General features: G+C 49.8%; 1 protein-coding gene across 1 annotated transcript in view; it reads right to left on the reverse strand.

Moving 5' to 3' along the window:
- Positions 1 to 1,854: 1,854 nt before the first annotated feature.
- The window catches only part of LOC117218837 (lachesin), a 93,711-nt gene continuing 75,044 nt past the window's right edge, over positions 1,855 to 20,521 (reverse strand). The window contains exons 4-5 of the mRNA XM_076521081.1: positions 19,107 to 19,320; positions 1,855 to 7,201 (exon numbers count right to left, since the gene is read on the reverse strand). Of these exons, the coding sequence (XP_076377196.1) occupies positions 6,789 to 7,201; positions 19,107 to 19,320 (627 nt within the window). The 3' untranslated portion in view covers positions 1,855 to 6,788. The remainder of the gene's footprint in view (positions 7,202 to 19,106; positions 19,321 to 20,521) is intronic.

Below are 20,521 nucleotides of genomic sequence, written 5' to 3' on the forward strand. Positions count from 1 at the left end.
AGCATGAAATAGTAGCGGGGAGAGAAGAAAAATAGGATCGCGGCGTCCGTGGGTGCCGATAAAACGGCGCTAAGATAAATAGGAGTTAATTACTTAAAACGAAGTCTACAAGCTACTAGCTATTTTCCCGGACGAGATAATGGTCCTGTTTCAAGAAATATTCATGGGTTTGACAATGGCTCGTTAGCGGGACCATTCCCGGCTCCCAGTAATTAGTATTATTCACGCGTACCGCGACCCCCGTTCAGGAAATACACTGCAATATTAACTCCTTGGAGATTCCACTTCGAGCCTTCGTATCTCCGGATCAGCTTGACTTATCGGTATGCAACAAAATGCATATCGAACGAGCTGGATTCCGGCCAATTCATCGAACGACCGCGGCCATTTTTAATTAAACAAAATGAAACGACCGCGAAGCGGGCAACGCCGCCCCGCCGAAATCATTTTTAAACAAATCCGACGTCGCACGGGCCGTCTCTCTCTCTCTCTCTCTCTTTCGCATTTGCAACGGCGACGGCACGAAAAATATAAAATTTGGTAGTCGAGCCGGAAGCCGGACAGTGAATTGCAGATGAAGTTACGATGGATCGAAGACTGCTGTGCCATTTAACTTCAACGTCCGTCATCCATTTTTATCGGTGTCCAAACGAATCGCGCGACGCGCCCGTTGTTCACCCAACGGGGTCCCGATTCGATTCGAGCCGATCCGACGTATGTACATAGAACATCGCGTTCGCGATATCGAGCGCGACAACGAAGAGCAACACGTACGTGCGGTGCACTCGGTGCCGGTGATAAAATTCGCGGGGGGGGGGGGGGTCCCCTCCCGAGTGTGCTCGTTGCTTCGCGGCGCGTTCGTTAACAGTTGCGGCGAATTTAACGCGGCGGTTTATCGGCCCCGCGGAAACTTATAAATCCGGCCGGCCGCATTTATAAATTCGCGAATAGAAAAGTCGCGATTAAATTTGCATCGCGCCGGGGCAACGCACGCGACGATTAACCGTGCGCGACTTTCGCGGTCTAATTACGAGCGTTCCGTATGCTTACGCGAGGGAAATTTCTCTGAAACGAAAGGAGACGGAAAAATCGCCGCAGGGACGCGCGCGTTCGTTTTCTCGTGAAAACCGTAGAAGGAGAAATTTCGACGCCGGTTTTTCAGGAAGCTTTTATCATGCTCGAACGTTCCGCAACATTTCTCCTCACCCTCTATTGTCGTCTTTGTCCTCCGATTGTCACGTGACGATACACTGCGCGCTGTGTCTTTTTTTCTTTGTATTTGTCAAAGAAAAAGAGCTGGTTTTGTTCGCGATCGTGACAAAAGGATCGGCCGCTCTCTTCGTTATTTAACTCGCCGGTGCAAAATATATCGTAGCACTTGAAAACATCCCCGTTCACGAAGGGTTCGAAGGAATTCAACGCTGGACCAGCAAACCGGTTGATTCGATTGCTTTTCGATCTTTCTCTGTCAGAGTTTTCATAAAAATATCGCCGCGAGAAATTTCTACGTAATCTTGTTTGCTCGAGCATTCTAATAGAAATCGCGCGAGGTTTGCATAAATGATATGTTGTCGTTCTCAGGAAACAATGTACACCGAGTCACGTTCGTAGCTCCGTGGTGCCGGTGGCCCGAATATGGATACATTTCGTAGCTGCTGCATCTTGTAACTGATACCCGAAATTTTGCGTAGAGATCGCGTGGAGGGGGTCCTGGAATTGTTCCAATCCGGCGTAAATATTTCAACGCCGTGCATAGGAAAGTAGAATATGAAATAACGGAGCAGCAGCGCGGTATAGTTTGCGCGACGTGTGGCGCAGAGGCGCGCGAACGCTGGCGGATGGTGCTGAGTCTCGTTGAATTTTTATATGAAAACTTTATTCAACCGTAAATGAGAGATTAACATTGTGCGACGTTCGTAACATATACATATATATATATACATACATGTAACAGACAGAGACAATATTCGTCGAACATCACATGAAATAAACCGTCGTTTCGTCTAACGCGTACTATCGTTAATATAAACGTTAAACTCGCTCGTGGCCGGTCGCTCTCGCTCGCCGAAAACGTAAAAGAAAAGAACGGAAAAACCGCGATGTCCTGCGCGAAAAAATTCGCGGCAACGTTTCGCGTACCGATTTTAGCCGAGGCGATCACCCGCGAGCATCGGTCTCCGATAATTATCGATGCCCGCTCGATCGCGGAGCTCGGCGATCGTCGAGAGAGCGCGCGGATACGACACGATCAAGTTTATTATTTATAGAATTAGATTATCCCTCGTCGACAATGTGTACAATATGTGAAACGGTTGTCTACTACTGTAGTGGATTATGCTCGGAGCAAGCGGCAATTCTAACGCTGCGATATTAGTTTTATGTATCGTGGTCCGTGATGATCGTCCGTGCTCTTCTTCCCGAGGAAAAGGAAGACGGCTCTCTTCTACCTATTAGAAATTTAATTTTGATAACGATCAACGATTCTGTGTAGAAAATGTATGTACAATAATGTCACCGTCGAGCGCTGCGATAGTGTAATCGATGTGTCGCGGCGTAAACCGAGGACAAAAGCAAATCGTATCTCGCCTACGCAGATTCTCCCTTTCATTCGATCTCACACCCTTTCACTCTCGTTCCTCTCTCTCTCTCTCTCTCTCTCTCTCTCTCTTCCGTTTCGCGTCCCTACGATTTATATCTCTCTTTCCGTTCGTTTGCTCGGGCTCGCCCTATCGCGCGACTCAACAATTAGTCGTCCACCCTCTCGGCCGTAATGCTCGGGGCTTTAAAGATGCCCCCGCCCCAGGGGGAGGGAGGGGGAGGTCCGACAAGTCGATGCCTCACGCTCGCAACAATTTTCGAAATCCAGCTAAGCGCCGGTCCCATCCGCGTGTACACCTGAGCACGGTCATTTCGCGAATGTCAGGTAGAACTAATTTGGACATTATGAGGAAGGTCGGTCGGTGCGGGGCAAGGCAATGGAAGATAATGTCGTTAGGCGGTGCTGCATTACGCCGGGATTATCACGATTAATTACGCGCACCTGGACGTAGGCCGAAATATATGGAATATATAACCGTTATTAGTTCGCGGAAAGTTCGCGCCGTAACGCGCGCGTTCGCCCCGTCCGGGAACTTCGCCGAAATGTTTATCGGGAGCTATATAAGCCGGCTCGTTCGGCCGCTGATTTTAATTAAAAAATACGAAATCGATTCGCAGGCCGCGCCCGCGGCTTCGGAAGCTGTTCGTTCGGACGCATCGCCCGGAAAACTTCGCGTCGACCGTATCGAGCTTTCCAAACTCGGACGTCGCGTTTCACAGACAACCATTTCGGCCAAGTTGGAGAAGCACGCGTTGTCCCGGGTGTCATCGTCTCGCGGACACGACAGGTTTCGAAGCGGCGGTGGTCCGCGCGACCTCTGCGTTGCCATCCATCCATTCGTTTTCCCCAGGGGTTGAAAACGGTTACGGTTCGACTGCGGATTTATGCATTTTTGATCAAAGTCAGTAGACCGAGCACGGGAGACAGTAAGGAATATTCGAAGGATTCGAAAGCACTGTTACATTATTCTCAATGTTTTGTAATTATTGAGTAATAGAGTAAATATATGTCTGTGTAATTCTTCTTCTTCTCTTCCTGAAGAGCTGAAGGCAACGGAGATGGTCGGACAAATTGTGCTCCGCATAAAAATCCGCAGTCCGGTTATGATATCGGTTTTTCTTCTCGGAACAGTTACGGAGAATCGGAAACATCTTGCTCTATGAGCAGACCGCGGATTTTTCTACGAAATAAAAGTTGTCTGGATCGTTCGCAAGATGTAGAAACTAAATAGCAAGTTCGCTCCTTCTTTAATCGTTCCAATAGATCAAAAATAATCCACCGACAATTTAAAATTCCATCGATCTTTGTACTATTTTATAAATTGCATCTACTCAATTTTTTCCCATAAATACATGAAATCCGCTGTTCGTGACTGTGATTTTCCGGTTTTCCGTTCCAGTTCTGTATCGTAGACAAAAACAGCCGCATAGCCGCAGCCTGTCGGTCGACTTGAATGCACACAGAATAGGTGGACAAATAAAAGAAACGCGTCTGTATTTATTACAGTCGCGCAACCGAATAAAGCTGCACAACCGAAAGGTAACAGTTGTAGAATCGATATGATATCGGTCCTAAAAAACCGGAACCGATGCAGACCAGAACCGGATAGCAGTTATTTTAGGCGCAGACGCACCTAATAACAGTTATTTTTTTTTAGTTCTTCGCAACCGTGCCAGTCACACCCGACGTATACACATATATATGTATACATAACAGTTTGAAACGGTTATATCCGAAACCCTTTCAATCCCTGGTATTCTCGCTGAGCTAGATCGCTCGTTGGCCAGCGGCCGCTCTCGTTCTCGGCAATTAAAGTAACAAATATCAGCGCGGCGCTAACTGACCGCCGTATGAAGTTGTCACGAAGCGTCGCGGAAAAGTTTGTCGACAGGAGGATGAGGATGAGCATGAAGAGAAGGAGGAGGATGAGGTGGAGAAGTCGGTGGGGGAGGGGAAGGGGGTGAGGTCCGGCGCTAAACTCTTGCTCGCGGCTGGATTGCCGCCATTAATCCCGCCACTCGTCGCAGACAGATTACACAATTACGGTTCTATTATCGCGGGAGTACACATAGCTTACGTTCACACATATCACAACAGTTAATACAGCGGCGTCACGCGGAATTGCCAGGTTGAGCAGCGCGGGAGATACCGAACGTCGGATTTATCGTTCTGCGACCGCCCTGCGCCGCCCCGACTGCCGCCCCCGCCCTCGAAACAGCCCGTTTAACGGTTCCGGGATGAAGATGGAAATCTTTTTCCGCAGGCCTGGCCAACGACGACGACGACGACGACGACGACGACGACGACGACGATTTGCATTATTCAGAAGCGACACCGTCCGTCGGCGTGAGCGTCCTTCGAAGTAGCTACTTGAGCATCCGTCAGCTTAACGATACGCCACCGGCACGCTATTTACAGAGATATAATCGGTCCAGCTTGTTACAGGATGTTTGATTACTAACAAGGGGAACGGGCACAGCCTCTGCGATCCTCTCCGCTATCGGTCGGCTGGGATCTCCGGCGCCTTAGTCCATGCAATACGTAATCACGATAACGTCTCTCACCTTTCGTGGATCCGTTCGACGACTCGACGAGGTCCCCGGGGGTCGACGGGAGCCGACGGCCAGGCCGACGACTCTCTCTCGTCGCGAGGCACCGTCTCGAATTACGGTCGCGCGAGCGTACCGCAGCCGCGGTCGTTAATCCCTTAATTATCTAGGTCCCAGGGCTTCCGTTCGATCCGAAAAATCGCGCCGGGCGCGAAAGTTTCGCCGCGCTTCCGGGAAACCCGATCACTCCCGATCGAATTTAACGAACCCGGGCGCCGATCAATTATGCCGCCGCCGCCGCCGCCGCCACCGAATGCTCCGGGTTAAATTTAAATTTAAGGAGCGCCGACGAGCGTTCTGTCTGTTCGCCGCGGCCGCGTCCCGCGCCTCGGAACGGATATCCGCGGCCTGGCGCGCGAATTAAAAATTCAATGGGCGGAACTAATTTTAGGCGGGGAGGACAATGCGGAACTCGGGCGTTCGCAAACTATCCGGTCGAAAATACCTCGAAAGTTTCGGGGAAACGGAGTTCACCGGCTGCTTTACTTCGTAGACAGTTCCGGTTCCGGTGTCGAAAATGAGTTAGCAACTCGGGTGGCGAACGAAGTTAAAAATTCGCGGGGTTAAACACATCGTTTCACGGGGCGGGAGGAACGATTAAGAATTCAAGCTCGCGGGAATTATACGCGGCTTAAGGAGAGGCACGGATTCTTCCGCGGAGACGTCTTATTTCCGAGCTGCCGACGACGGAATCCGCGGCTCGAGATGCAAGCAGGATTAAAAGAAAAACCGGAGGGATAGATTAATCGCTTCGGGGTGGACAATGAGAAATGGTGGACGCCCTGAAAATTTCATATCGCTGTTCTCTGTTCGCAAGACGAGACCGGGTAAGAAATGAAAAGCACGAGGAAGGGAACGAGCTTCGGCGGGAACAGCGACGGATCCGAAGTTTGCGCAAACCATGTGACTCGATAACCTAATATTTCAAGCCCGACGGTTCTCTACCTTCAAGTCTGATCGCGAAATAAGTGCCAGGATCCAAGCGACAGATAAAAACTCAAAGAGTAAAATAAATCCGAGGTTTGCACAAACCATGTGCTTTGATACCAGAAGATTCTAAGCCTGCGAATCTCTGTCTCGACATCGAGCTACAATGTAATTAAAGTCTTTAAGTAACAAACAAACAAGCTCGAAGAATAAAATAAATTTCACCGCGATCAGTGACGAAACCGAAGTTTGCACAAACCGAGCAGCTACTCGAAAGATTGAAAGCTACCAATTAATTTTGTCTCGTCGCTGCAAAAGTCCACGCGTAAAACGTCCGCGAAATCAGTGACATAACCAAGGTTTGCGCAAACCGATTGAAAATCGAGATCCAACAATTTTCTAGCCGCGTTTCCCCGCAGAAACACGGCAGGCCTCGTGGAGAACGAGCGAACGCGTAAAATGTCCGCGGGACCGGCGGCAAGACCGAGGCTGGCAGATCCGAAAGCGTTTCGGTAAGCAATTTTCGGAGGGAAGCGGCAAGCCCTGGCCGGCGATAAGGTCGCGCTCGGTTGTGCCAAGGTGGTTAAGGTATTCGCGATCACGCACTGCGTTTTCTACCGGTTTCGGAGGGCTTAGGCGCCGGCGGCCGTGCGTCAGTCGGTGGCCGTGGAGTGCAGGGCCAGCTCGAGCGTGGTGAACATCATCAATAGGGCGCTGCACGCCATGACGGATGGCGAGGACGCGATGCTGTGCTGCATGGCGGCCGGATTATCTCCCTTGAACACGTGCACCAGGACTCGGGCAGGTTGCGCGTTGCTGGCTGCACAGGTGTAATTTCCGGAGTGACGATCGGCGGCCCGTGGCACCTCCAGCCAGCTCTCCCTGCCGATCAAATCGGTGCTGACGTTCACCCCGTGATCGACGTCGTAGTTGATCATCCGGAAGTTATGGTACCAGAACAGGTAGGAGGGGGTCTCCGTCGAATTTTTCACGAGGCAATGAAGCTGCAGGGTGCTGCCCGGCCTCACGAACTTCTCCGGGGGGCCGGCTATCTCTGCTCTCGCCTCTGCAAATGGCAGAACGTGACGCGTCAGACGTGAGCTGCTTACCGTCCTGCCCCATATTGTTTACTGGGGTCCAAGGCGGTTATGAGGAGAGGGAGGGACCGGGGGTATGCATCGTGGCTGGTTAAAGGTTGTACGGGGGTAGCGTACGAAACCCTCCTGCTATCTCTATCTCCTCCGCTATCTTCCTCTTTCCCTCTCGCGCCCTCTTTCGCACTTTCTCTCTCTCTCTCTCTCTCTCTTCCCTCTCTTTGTCCACGGGTTCTTTCGCTCCACGCCCGTTTTCTTTCGCCTCTTTGCTCCCTGTCTCTTCTGGTACTCGAGCGCACGAGGCAGCCTTTCCCACTATCTACCACGGTGATACTAGTACTAGAATTTTAAGTTAGCTTCATACCGACGATGGTGCTTCGATGCTCCGGCTCGCAAATTGTCGAGCGGAACTGAAGTGCAGAAAAAGAGCGAGAGAGCGAGAGAGCGAGAGAGAGAGAGGGAGAGAGAGAAAGAGAGGCACGTACCTTTCCCGCTGCGCGATGCTTCTCGCGATGAAATGAGATGTGGGGGGAATTGTTTAATTTCCGAGATGGCGAGATTACCGAGAGGCCTTCTCCTTTTATGGAATATCATTCTTTTTAGGGACACCGGTATGAACCGTTCGCGGACCGGTAACGAGCCCGGCGGCTTTTCAGGGACGGGGCTAAATTTAATATTCCCGAAGCTAGCTCGCGGGCAAGGGTTAGACGATACTTGCCGCCTCCGTTGTAATTTCTTAGGGAATTAGGGGAGAACGATATCCGACGCCATTATATTTTATTCGCGAGCCCCGAATCGTTTGGGGAACGCGAAGGATCTGGGTCGCGGAAAAATTCAAAAGCGACAGGCTGAAAAATAGATGTGACTGTTACGGTGCCTCGTGACTATAGTAATTTTTTAGGGCGCTTGGAAATTATGGGAGGGGAAAAACGATGTTTGGCAGGATTATATTTTATTCCGGAGTCCGAATCATTTGGCGAATAGGAGAGATCTGGGTCGCGGAAAAATTCAAAGGCGACAGGGTGAAAAATAGATGCGACTGTTATGACGTCTCCCGTGCCTACAGCAATGTCTTTGTCCTGGCCGGGAATTATGGGCGACCGCGGGGATGGGGTAAATAATAAGAATTTCGCGGGACGATGTTTTATACCGAAGTCCAAATCTCCTCTCTTGGAAAATAGCCTAGATAAAGTACCGATAGTCGGGGAAAACTACAAAGGCAAGAGGGCGAGGAATAAATGTGACGGTCATTTGTTGGCCAGGCCAAAGTACCGCCACATTTTATTCCTATCATTTGACAGTGACTTCTTCGGTCTCTCGGAGAGTACCAAAGATAGACCGAGCTCGCGGTATACATCGACGAAAAGAAGCGAAAGCGTTCGCGGTCCACGGTAAATGGTTCGCTCGGGTTCTTTTCGAAAGCTCCTAAAGATAAAAAATAGCGATAGCGGCGGGGAGAGCTGGTGCCGACCGAGCGGACTAATAATCGTGAGAAGCTGAACGGAACGCGTTATTCGACAACCGATGATAATATACCGAGGCTCGCCGGTAAACGGCGGTTCGTCTGCTCGAAAATTAGAGGCCGTAAATAAGCCGCAGCCGGCCGCGCTCGTGAAAGAAATCGTAAAGCAACGGGTTAATGACCCGCAGATGAGAAAAAGTACATTTGCCATTCACCGCATTCTGGTGCTCGTCGGCGCATTAATACCGCCGCGCCGGCGCTAAAACGGTCTCGCCAATCGCGCGTCCGTTTCGAACCTCCGCGAATAGATAAAGCGCCGTTGTCGATTCGCCGACAAACACGGAAACTTAACGGCCCTCAGTCACCTGCCAAATCAGATTCGCGACGCGCTAGATAACGCGGGCGAAGAGAGGCGACATCCTCCTGAACAAACTGCCGTACAAAATATGACAAGAGGAAATCAGGCGACTGAAGCCTTCCAGAGAAAAAGAGAGAGAGCGAGAGAGAAAAAGAGAGAGAGAGAGCCGAGTCACCGGGGCACCGAAAGAATTCGAGATTCCGCGAAATATTCGCTACAGAGGAGATCAGAGGGTCGGCGAGGTGTTGCACCCTCCCGACTTCCTTTGCCGGAGCTGTCTGGATCCCATTGTGGAGGTAGGAGCGCCGGAGCCCCAGGTTTTCCTTTACCCGGCCGACGTGCGCGCTTGTTCGCTCAATGGCAAGGTCCGACGCGACCTCCGTGAGTCTGTTATGGGATCGGATGGGACGGGACACTGTAAACACGACCCGGATCCTTCGCCATTCCCCGTTTAAGGCTCGCACAGATCCCCAGAACCCCGGCACCTATTTCCGCGCGACCGCAGTTTCCCCGTTCTAAGGTCCATTTATACAGGTCCATGGTCTGCACTTGATTTCCCATTTTGTACAGACGTCTGCGCCATTTGCATCGTCGAACAGCGATGCATCGGCGAGCACACCGATGTTGCAGGGGCGCCACTCGCGGGGACTCGTGGAAGTGCACTTTTCGCGTCGCTAATATTCCACAATATCTTGGAGAATGAGTTGTTCAGATCTAATACAGTAATTTCTCCCGGAAATGCCGAATCTCGGGTTGCTGTGAATTTCCCTGTGCTAGTCTCAAGCCTATGTCATTTATTGCTACGTTCAGGTTAGAAAAATGATGACATCAACATGACCGTCGAATCGTGGCATGTGGTCACCGAATTGCCTTCGAATCGTGTCACGTGGCCTCCGAATCGTGGCTAAAAATTAGAAATAAAAAAGGTTGAGTCATCGTTTTTATTCTAGCTATGTATTCATATTGAAATAGCTCCGACTGCAAAGGGCTAATAATATAATGTAATATAGCGAGTATATATTATAATATTTTCAGTTAAAATAGCTTACCGCTGCCATTTTTTTACCGACTGTCTGGAGTTTCTATGAAAACGCGAGGCTCGAAGAATCGCTACTTAGTATTCTCAGATCTGCCGGTTCGAATTCCGACCTGCGAACATTTCTGGGAGAAATTACTGTGTCCGGCCTGAATAATTTCAGTGACTCCGCTCCATATCATCGTGCCGGCAGTCAAAGGGTTACGAAGTAATACGTACACAAAAGCTGTATAAACGGACCTTGAAGCGTTCCGCAGCGTGTTACGCGTGGCCTGGTCGGAAGCGTGCACGTTCGAGCAGTTTCTCCCGGGCATTCGATCGGTATCGGACTCGCGCCGCCTCCGATAAAACCGAATCAGTGCCGGGGCCGGGTCGGGGCCGGGGCCGGGCCGCGAGCGCGAAATCCGCGATAACCTCGCGGCACAAGAATGCAGTCCCGCAGTTTGATTGTTCGTTTCTCGTCCGAGAGCGCCGCGATTCCGTCCTCCCCGCGGCCGCCGACCCACCCCCGGAGGCTCGATCGTGAATTTTAATCGACCGAAACGCGAAACGATTGTGTTTTTTCTCTCCGACCGCCGCTCCTCCCTTGTTTATACGCTTTCGCCCGAACAACCGTGCTTTTTTCTCCCCTCCGCGCGGCCACGTTTCTCGTTCTACGGCCCGGTTTTTCGGCAGAGTTTACGACGATGCGGATGATTAATGAACGGGCGCGAAGGGGTGTTCGAATTAATTGCGTTTCGGCCAGTGAAATCCAGCGGTCCCGGAATTTCGCTCGGTTATTTTGTGTTTTATTCGCGGGAAATGGGTCGCCCGTCGTCTTGGAGATTGTTCTGTGCCGTGTTGCGGAGACGAAGAGAGAGGTGTCGATTCAACGATCGAGCCGAGGAATTCGTACCGGGAGTTCCTGTGGCATAATTTTGAGTTTCCGTCTGGTATGCCAGGAATCACACCCTTCTGCACCTTTCAATTTCCACAGCGGAACTACCGAATCAATCAAAATGCTTTCCGTGCGTTCTTGTTGCAGTTATTTGATATTGCGCTTTCGTAAACTTAACTATTCGAACGGAATATATCTTGCGTTTCGAAGCACAAGTCAAGTTTACCTGCATTTAGATCGACGATGACGGAAGAATCCGTTTCGATCCAAGGAGAAACGAATAATATTTATTGTCGAGGACTCGCCGCGGCAGCGAACGCGACAAATAAGTAAGAACAGAGCCAGAAGAAGAGGTCGCCTCGTATAATTAGCCTTATTCGTCGGAGGGACACGAAATAGCGAATTTTAACTGCCGGAAACGCGGAGAGCGAAGTGCATTAAACAATTCGAAAGCGAGAAGTTCCACTCCGAGTTCGAACGCGGAAAGGGATCCATCTCGCAATTTCGTTTCGTAATTAGTTTCGCGGGTCGAAAGAAATTCTAGTCGGTGATCTAGGCACCCCGCAGAAATTGAGAAGCTTATTAAACGCGGCGCGATGTAATCCCGGCGCCCGTAGAAAGTTTTAAGGGGCGATGTAGCAATATCGGATGATTAAAATTAGATTTTAGCGCGCGACCTCGCCCCGTGCTTCGCCGCCAGGGGACGATATTCATCGCGGACTCGGCACCGTATCTTCAGACGTCTAATTACGCGTTAATGAGGCGTCATTAAAGAGCAGCCTCGGCGGCGAGAAGAGGCGGCCGCCTTTATTTCGGCCGGACGGACAATACCGCGATATGATATCGGTTCGAGAGTCAAAAGTGAATCCATTCCGGCCGGCCGGGTTCGTTAAATGCGTCGCCGTCCCTCGCCTCCCGACTTTCTTATTCTCGATAATCCAATCTGATTCGAGGGCGGCGAGGCTTTACCGGCCGTGCATAGAGATGATCCCGATCCATTCTCTTCGATCGCGACGTCCGACTAATTAGCGAGATAGCGGAGACAATTCAATCCCTCTGCCAGCCAGTCTTTAACCCCCTTCGACGCTGCCAGCGCCCATAATCCGACGCTGCAAACTGATTCCCCTGTACTTTCAACATCTATCGCTCAGACTTCGAGATAATCGGTCGATTATCGTTCGTCGAAATTACCGTGCCACGGCAAAACTTCGCGGCGACGAGAGACGTCATCACGGTTCCAGTAATCGCGATGTCCGAAACTGGACCGCGGATTTTATGCATTTGCGTAAAATAGTACGTGAAACGGAGCTTTTGTAATTTTAATTTTGTAATTTGTCTGAGATTAGTAGAATTGGTTTCCGGATTTTTCCGATCTGTCCAGAAAACTAATTCCACTAGTCTCGGTAACTGGTCCACCTAGGTCCACAGCAAAATTTTGGACCAGTTACTGAGACTAGTGGAATTCATTTTCCGAATTTTTAGGAGTCTGAGGGCATGTGATAACTTCATCTCTACAGAACACTAAAATGAATTTTTTTCACTCAGTAACTGGTCCCCCTAGGTTGATAATAAAATTTTGGACCAGTTACTGAGACTAGTAGGATGGATTTCCGGATAGATTGGGGTGCCAGTGTAGATCGATTTTTTGTATGAAAAACGAGGTGCAATATTCGAATAATCGTATCTTCTCTTCCCAAATTGTCCATTTTTGTGCGCAATCTGGGCGTCAATTAAAGCAACATTACTGTATTCATATTCTTCGAGAATTCTGAAAATACAGAAGTTGGCTATTACCGTAGCTCGATTACGAACGAATCAAACGAGCCTTTATCGCAGCTTGGACACAAATGTCTGATTCCGTAAAATTTTCGTCCAATTTCGGTGCGAGCTACGAGTTCGATCACAGCGAAGAATTTCGTCTGGGTCGAGCCTGGATCCCGAAAATTTTGGTCACAGATGTCAGTTATGTCTTCGTTTTGGGCCAGATCCGAGGTCGCTCGGCGTGGGTGGAAATCCGAGGGCGGTGATCGATAAAAGGTAGGAGACGTTAAAGGACAATCACCTGGAAGGGAAAACCAAGCGGAGTCAGCGTCGGCATAAAACGCGGCATTCTCCATTGTGGTGTACGAGTTTCATCAGGGTTTTACACGATATTTGCCGGCGTCGTTAACAGATAGGTCGCGCAGCGATAGAGCCTGGTCGCGTAGTTACGGCTGTTAGCGTAATTCAGATTCCTCAGAACGCAGAGGGAAATCGGTCTACGGTGGCGCGGGGCTCGTGCGACCGAATCGAGCCATACATTCTGCGCCGGGGACGGTCGTAGCGAAAGGGTTAATGGCTGCGAAACGACGGAAGCGTCGCGACCGGCGATGGAATCGATTTCACTATGTACGCCGGAACCTCGATTATTGCGAGAACGCGGAGCAAATCTCGGGCCAGTATCGATGGAACCAATCAAACACGAGAGCCCTCTCTCTCTCTCTCTTCGCTCTCCTCTCCGCCTCTTTTCTCCTCGATTCGTGCCGGGGTCTCTGCTAGATCATTCCTTCCTCTTACACGATCCTTTCAACTTTGATTCTTTTATCCGGTAACAATGTACAGCTTCTCCGGCGGAACGCAACAGATATTCATCGGCAGCAATCGAAGCTCCGGCCGCAACGAGTATCAATAAGTTTAATACCGGGAGCTCGTCCAATCGCGATTCACTCTACAAACTCGAAAACCGTTCGCGGGACCGAGCACGAATCTCCGGATGAAACTTTGCCCGTCGAATCGGCCACCACCGTTTTTCCCTCCCGCGCCGCCGCGAAATCGATGTAACTTTCGATCCCTTTAATGGCAGCATAACTTTTCTACCATGAAATCCTATTAACGTGAATCCACCGTCGCGGGCCAACAGAGGGACACAAAAGCGAATTTTTCCACCGGTCGTTCCTCGAATTTCCAGGCCGGCGGAATACCTCCGATCGCGCCGTCGCGCACCGATATTTGCACCGATCGCGTAACAAATATCTTGAGAATGCGTATTTTAATAATTCCGAGCTTATTGCGATCGAAAGATATTGATAATCAATGCGTACGCGTGGAAGAGAGATTTATTCGCAGAATTGAAAATAATTCTTTCGATCTACGGTCTTTCCATTCGATGTAATCTGCTGCATTTTATACGCACGAAACCGAATTTTTTGACCGGTGCAACGGATACACTTTTAGCAGTTTTTTCTACATGTGAAGAAATTTGGTAATATCAAAGTTACTTTGAAAAATCACGTAAGAATTTCTAGCGACCCCTCGGAGCCACCGATCGACCGGGAAGGGTTAATTAATTTGGCCTCGAATCGAACTGCCCTAAGTTGTAATTGGTTTAGATTATTAGCAATGGCGACCGGCACTAGAGAAGCAATTAAGTCAAAGTGATCGTGTCGCTTTTCCGCGACTGCGCCAATTAAACTTCTGCCGAGTATTTCGCGAGCGAATCAGGCCAGCGATCGTCGAAAAATTTCTGGAAAATCTTAAAGCCCTCTGACAAAAAACTAGGTCTCGATTTTTCACATAATTTCGACATTACGCGATTTCGGTCGAGCTTGGAGAAAAGCGAACTCGTCTGTCCCAATTTTGTGGCAGCAAGCCGTAACGAGTGCGTTAATCGAACTGCGGCGGTTCTATAGACTGAAAAAAAATGATGCAATTCGCAGAGACGACAGCGAGACGATCGCTTCGAGCGACGATATCTCGGCAGAGAAAAACCTGCGGCGACAGAATTAGCGCGATCAAAAATTGAGCGTCTAAGCCCTGGATTCGGGCGACTAATTTAGCCGTAATTGATCGGGGATAATCTCGTAACACCGGAAATTCGCAACTTCGCCGGCGCGGCGCGGCGTCACATTTACATTCATACCTGGCGGATGGCCGGCACGCGAGCCGGCAGTGATTAACAAGTTGATTTCGGGCACGGTAAACGCGGATCGATCCTCGAAATCCCCGATACACTCTGGTCACGCGTGCTCGCTCCTTCGGCGGCCGTTCGTTCGGCCGTGTAGCCGTCGCGGACCGGTTGGTCGTTTAACGGCGTATAAAACGCCATAATCGAAACGTCCCGCGGCGCGAATCGTCCGCCATATATCAGCCGCGGATCCGAAAAAATCTCTGCCCATGAATTTCAAGCGTGGAAGAAGAAACGTAAATATTACACGTCCCGTGGCCGCGACGCGCTCGCCGCGGTGGTGCGAAACGAACGGAGGGGAACGGAACATAAATATTAAAAGTACCTGAGAAAGGCTCTCGTACGTATCCGTCAGATGTCACGGGCAAAAACACGGCCCGGGAAACCGGGGCAAAATTAGATAGCGGCCGCGCACACACGTTCAAGAACGTCGTACACGAGTACCAACACAGCGGCGTGTATCCCGGTCGCGCACGCGGCCGCCTGCACCCACACCGATCGCCTCGGCTTGCACGTATCTATACATCGGGGAGAGAGAGAGAGAGAGAGAGAGGGAGAGAGAGAGAGAGAGCGAGAGCGTACTTCCAAAAACTGGGAATCTAAATGCAAATACACAAACACGGGCGAGCTTAAATCGCCGACGCCGGAGCGGAGACCCCGTAATTCACAAAACTTCTGCCCTCCCCCGAGTTCTGATAAAAACCATTGCCCCCCGTCGGCCACCCTGCTCCGGCCACCCACACCCTTCAGCTATTGATCGGCCGTGTCTGCTTAATAAAATCGAGATAAGAGCTGTGCCTGTCGGGCTTCGCCGTGACGGACAGAGACGCCGGATGACGAGGGTGGACCGTTTACGCCGACACGTGGGCGCTCCGACAAATACGGATGAAAATGTAAACACTTAAATCGCTGCTCGAGGAGAGAGAAAAAGAAAGGGAGCGAGGGAAGGAAAGGGAGTGCTTCCGGAAAACGTGGCGGGAGAGAAGAATACCGTGGTTCTCGTCGCCGGAGAGGGTTTCTTAGAGCGTCCTCGAGCCGGTGCATAAGGAAAAACCGTTTCCGCTGCACTCGGTGCACCGTTATCAGAAAACCGGACGAAAGTGCTCAACGCTCGCGATCGCTCTCTCCCCCTCTCTCTCTCTTTCTCTCCCTCGCTCTCTCCCTTGCGACATTGTATTCCACGCTGCTGTTCGAACTGTTCGCGAGGCGTTCGTTATTGCGGCCGGCGCGCGGCGTAATTGCGAACAAATGGCCGCGGAAGGAAAGTGCGCCATTGACACAAAGCCGCGATAACGGCCGGACGTTCTTCCACTCGATCGTCGAACGAACCGTTCTGTTCGGCTAATTGTTACGTCAGTGTTTTGTGAATCGAATTGCGGGGGAGGCGACGTCCGATCGCGCCAAGTCCGGCGATAACGAAACGCGTTTTAGTATCGAGATGATTCGGCAACGAGAGAGACTGGTGATTCTCGTTTTGATAATTTTCATAATTTTATGAAAGTTTCATGTCGTTTGCTTCGTTAGGAAAGAAATGTCTGCGGTGTGCTAATTAGACCGCGTATATTTAAGCGTAATAAAGAGAAGTCCACCCGGATTGCAACAAACGCGAGTGTAATAAACATTTATTTTCATTCTTAACGTGTTCAATTAACAAGCAAATAATCCACCAGCACTGTGGAATTTGTGAGTCCCCTGTACTCACTGCTTTGTATTCCATCTGCTCAGTTTTTTCGTAAATGCATAAAATCCGCGGTCTGGTTGTAACTATCTTTACGTATAATATTTGGGGCATTCGCGTATTTTTCGACTGCCAGGAGACAGGCACGAACGAAAACAATTGCGAATGACGCCGCGATCTTATTTTTGCCGAAAGGCATTCTCTAATTGGTGAATCGAATTCGTTCCTCGTTCTGGCTCTTACCGAATCATCTGTAAAAATTGGAATTTCCTATTTTTACGTCTCTAAGCTATTAAACGATGATCGTATTTCCATCGCGAGTTCTTTAATTGGTCGATTACATTTCCTCCTCGTCCCGTTTCTTAAACGATCCACGAAAATTGAGATTTAAATAAAAAAATCCGCAGTCTACTAGCACGTGTAAAAGCTTGACGCACGTGCCCCAGCAGCGTGACAAATGTGTGACCACAGTTCTCTCTCTCTCCCTCTCTCTCGCGCGCGCAAAGAATATCAAATTAATTTCGCGGATGTCATTATTTAAAATTGTCGCTTTGCGCGGCTGAACGTTTGCGGCTTTTTCGTGGACGATATTTTGCTCGTGCTTTCGAAGAGCCGCGCGTTTAATTCAATGAACGAAATAATATAACCGCGAAAGCTGTTAACGAACGCGTCGCCGCTAGCGAGCATGTAAGTCGCTCTAAATGAAAAATTTGCGAAATAAAGATTGTCGTTCCCGTCGCGGTTACGCGTTAATTCGCGTCGCCGGCTGTTGACGTTCCATTGAATTTGCGACACGAAAATTCCGGATCGCGTCGGTCGGGTTCGACGAGTATGTGCTTCGTCGTCATCGTATTCCGATCGGGATGAATACATATATTTTGCGCGTCGCGTAAATTTTCCGGGCAAGCTGTTGCAACGAGATTCGTTCCCGTCTGTTTATTATTACCGGATATGATTAGGAACGAAGCATCCCGGTCGGGTGAAATTGACTTGAACGGTGCACAAGGGTTGAAGGAAAATTCCTGTCGGGGCAGACAATCTTGTTAATTCATCCGGACGGAATCGAGGTATCGACTTTTCGGTAACGACGTATAGTTAATTCCTCGGGCAGACGGTTCTACCGTGAAACAGGGTCTAGCCGGGACTACCGGTGATTATCCGGGTAAACAATCTTAAGTCTACGAACTTCTACAGCGAATCCCTGCGTCGGCCGAATTCCATTGGCTGCTCTATCTGCGACCTGAAACATCGTTCGAATTTTTCGCGAATATCGGTTCCGCGCGAACCGTGGCGAAACGGTGCTTAGCGTTTTTTGCCCGCGCCGCCGGCTTTGCGAAAAAGTGCGCATCGCGACGGATTAAAATATACGAGACGCGGCCGTGTATTAAATAAAGTATAAATCCCCCTTTCCGCGGGACGAACCGTATTTAAACAAATTTGCCGAATTAACGCGTCACCTGCTGCCGCACGCGTTCCATAAACAAAATTATCCTTCGAGTCGGGGAGGAAAACTGAAAAACCGTGAAATTAAAGAGAGAGCGATCGTCGCCGCGTCCATCGATCCGATTATTCGACCGCGGATCTGTACGAGATACTGGAAAAATCGTTCGCGTCGTCGAAAATTAACGGCAACTTCGATTTTTCTGCGAATTTTTTCCCTTTTTCCAAACGGAGAAAAATGCTGTATCACCGAAAGTCTCGTCGCGTCTTCCGAGAAGCCAATCGAAGGGTTAAACAGTAAGCCGTAGAAACAAAACAGTATCCGACAGAAAAAAAACCATTACCCCTGTGGAACGAGATTCGAGAAATTAAAAATCCGCGAGACGAAGGTGGAAGAGTAATCGGTACGATAAATCGCGCAACGTTCCGGTTTTTGCTCGATCCGAGCGACCCGCCGCGATTTCCTGGAACATTTATGGATCCGCAGTGGACGCGTTAAAGGAGGGAATCCGCAGCGGAATTTGACAAGAACCGGGTCGCCGTATTTATTTAAGAAATCGTATCACCGCGGAGCCGGGCTCGCTCCGCGATAAATCGAACGAAAGGGACGCGCGGAAATCCATAAATATCGCGCGCGCAGAATTTCACCGGTCCGAATCGTTGAAACGGCCGGGCGTCGCGACGCGTCGCGTCGCTCGGTGGTGCGCGCCGGAAACGCTGCGTGTTTCTTCCGCGTGTGCGCACGCTTGCGCGAGCAAGCGAGCGAGCGAGCGAGCACGGCGGACGACCGAAACGTTTATTTCAATTTCATTAACCGTTCGTTCGACAAAATCAACTAGAATTTCATTTATCCGACCGTTCCAATTGGAGGGTCGCGTGGCCGGCTGAAACGCTGCGAAACGTTAAAACCTATTAAAAATGCTTCGGCTACGCGGAAAAACCGAGCTGCGGTGCAACGCGGCGCGGTCCGGCGCGGCACGGCGCGGCGAGCATTCCGCTCGGACGCCGATATATCGGATATCGGGTGCAAGAACCCCGGCCCACGCAAAACGGCCTCGTATCGGTGTTTAATTTCACGCTTACCGACAACCTCGAGGAACAGAAATATACTGGTGGGCGGATGGGTAGACACTTGGCACTGGTACAATCCGGCATCCCTCGGCTGAACGTATTTTATTTGGAGCGTCCAGTCCTCGCTGTTCAAGAAATGAATCGCGTGGAAACGCTCGTCGTTCGAGTACGTCGTCATCCCGACGGTCAGTAACTCCTGCGACTTCTTCCGCTTGATCCACGACACCTGGGCAAAAAGTCACGTTAACGAGCACGATCCGTCGCAGTCGCCGCAAACGGCATCGGCCGTCACCGTCGACGATGACCGGAGCCGTTCCGGCACACAGGCCGCCGACGGTGTATCCGGTTATGGTCGGCTGAGAATGACGCCTGTCCGCGCCATGACGGCCGAGTGGACGCGCACTCGTCGAAAAATATGGCCAAACATTCGTTAATGGTCGCAGCGTAGAGTGATACACTATGTTGTTATCTTCCGAGGCCTCAGAGCTATCGAAATCTCCAAACTCTGTGACTTCTCTATCTTTAGAACCATTCTACCATTCTATCTACAGTAATGTCTCTCTAATTCGCGCTCAGATTGTCCACAGAAATGGAGAATTTTGGAAGTGGTGATACGATTATTCGAACTTCGTGGCTTGTTCTTATAGTTGCTGATTGCCAACAATTATGAAAAACGAGGTGCAATATTCGAACAATCGTATCTCATCTTTCCAAATTGTCCAGTTTTGTGCACAATCTGAGCGTCAGTTAGGGAGACATTACTGTACAGTAATGTCTCTCAGATAATAGTAATGTCGCTCACAATCTGAGCGTCAGTTAGGGAGACATTATTGTATTCTGTCTGAGCCGATTTCTACCCTTGCACGGTATTTGTTTACCGTCGCGAACGAAAGTGTTCAATAGAGATTGATCCAGTGTCCTGTATCATTTAATCAGTTAGCTGTGTTCGACGAGTATACTCGTCATGAAGAAGTGGCAGTATTTTCTGTCACGACAAGTATACTCGTCGCGCGTAAAAAGCAGTCATTGGCCATTTAAATTGTAATTTCGGTGATAACAAAAACGTATTCTGAGATTTCAAGATGTTTAGAATATTTTGTAGACCAGAATATAAAACAGACAAATAAAAGGTATGAATAATTATATGATTAATTCACGATATTGGTGTTCCTTGCTATGCTGAATACCACTTTACAGCAGCGATTTTCCTCCGTTTTTCGTTTATTATGTATGTAGCACATGTGAACGTTAAGCGAATAAGTAAATATCGGTAATCGAATTGTCAATTTTACGAAATAAAACCGCCTTACGAAAAAGGAGGCGCCGCAGCTAACCGATCAAGTAGAAATAAATTCGGTTCGTTCGATCGTTACAATTTATTATTTCGCTTCCGCGTTTTAGATCCCCACGGTATAATTCTGGTGTAA

This window comes from Megalopta genalis, chromosome 4, assembly GCF_051020955.1.
Source record: "Megalopta genalis isolate 19385.01 chromosome 4, iyMegGena1_principal, whole genome shotgun sequence".
Lineage (NCBI taxonomy): Eukaryota > Metazoa > Arthropoda > Insecta > Hymenoptera > Halictidae > Megalopta > Megalopta genalis.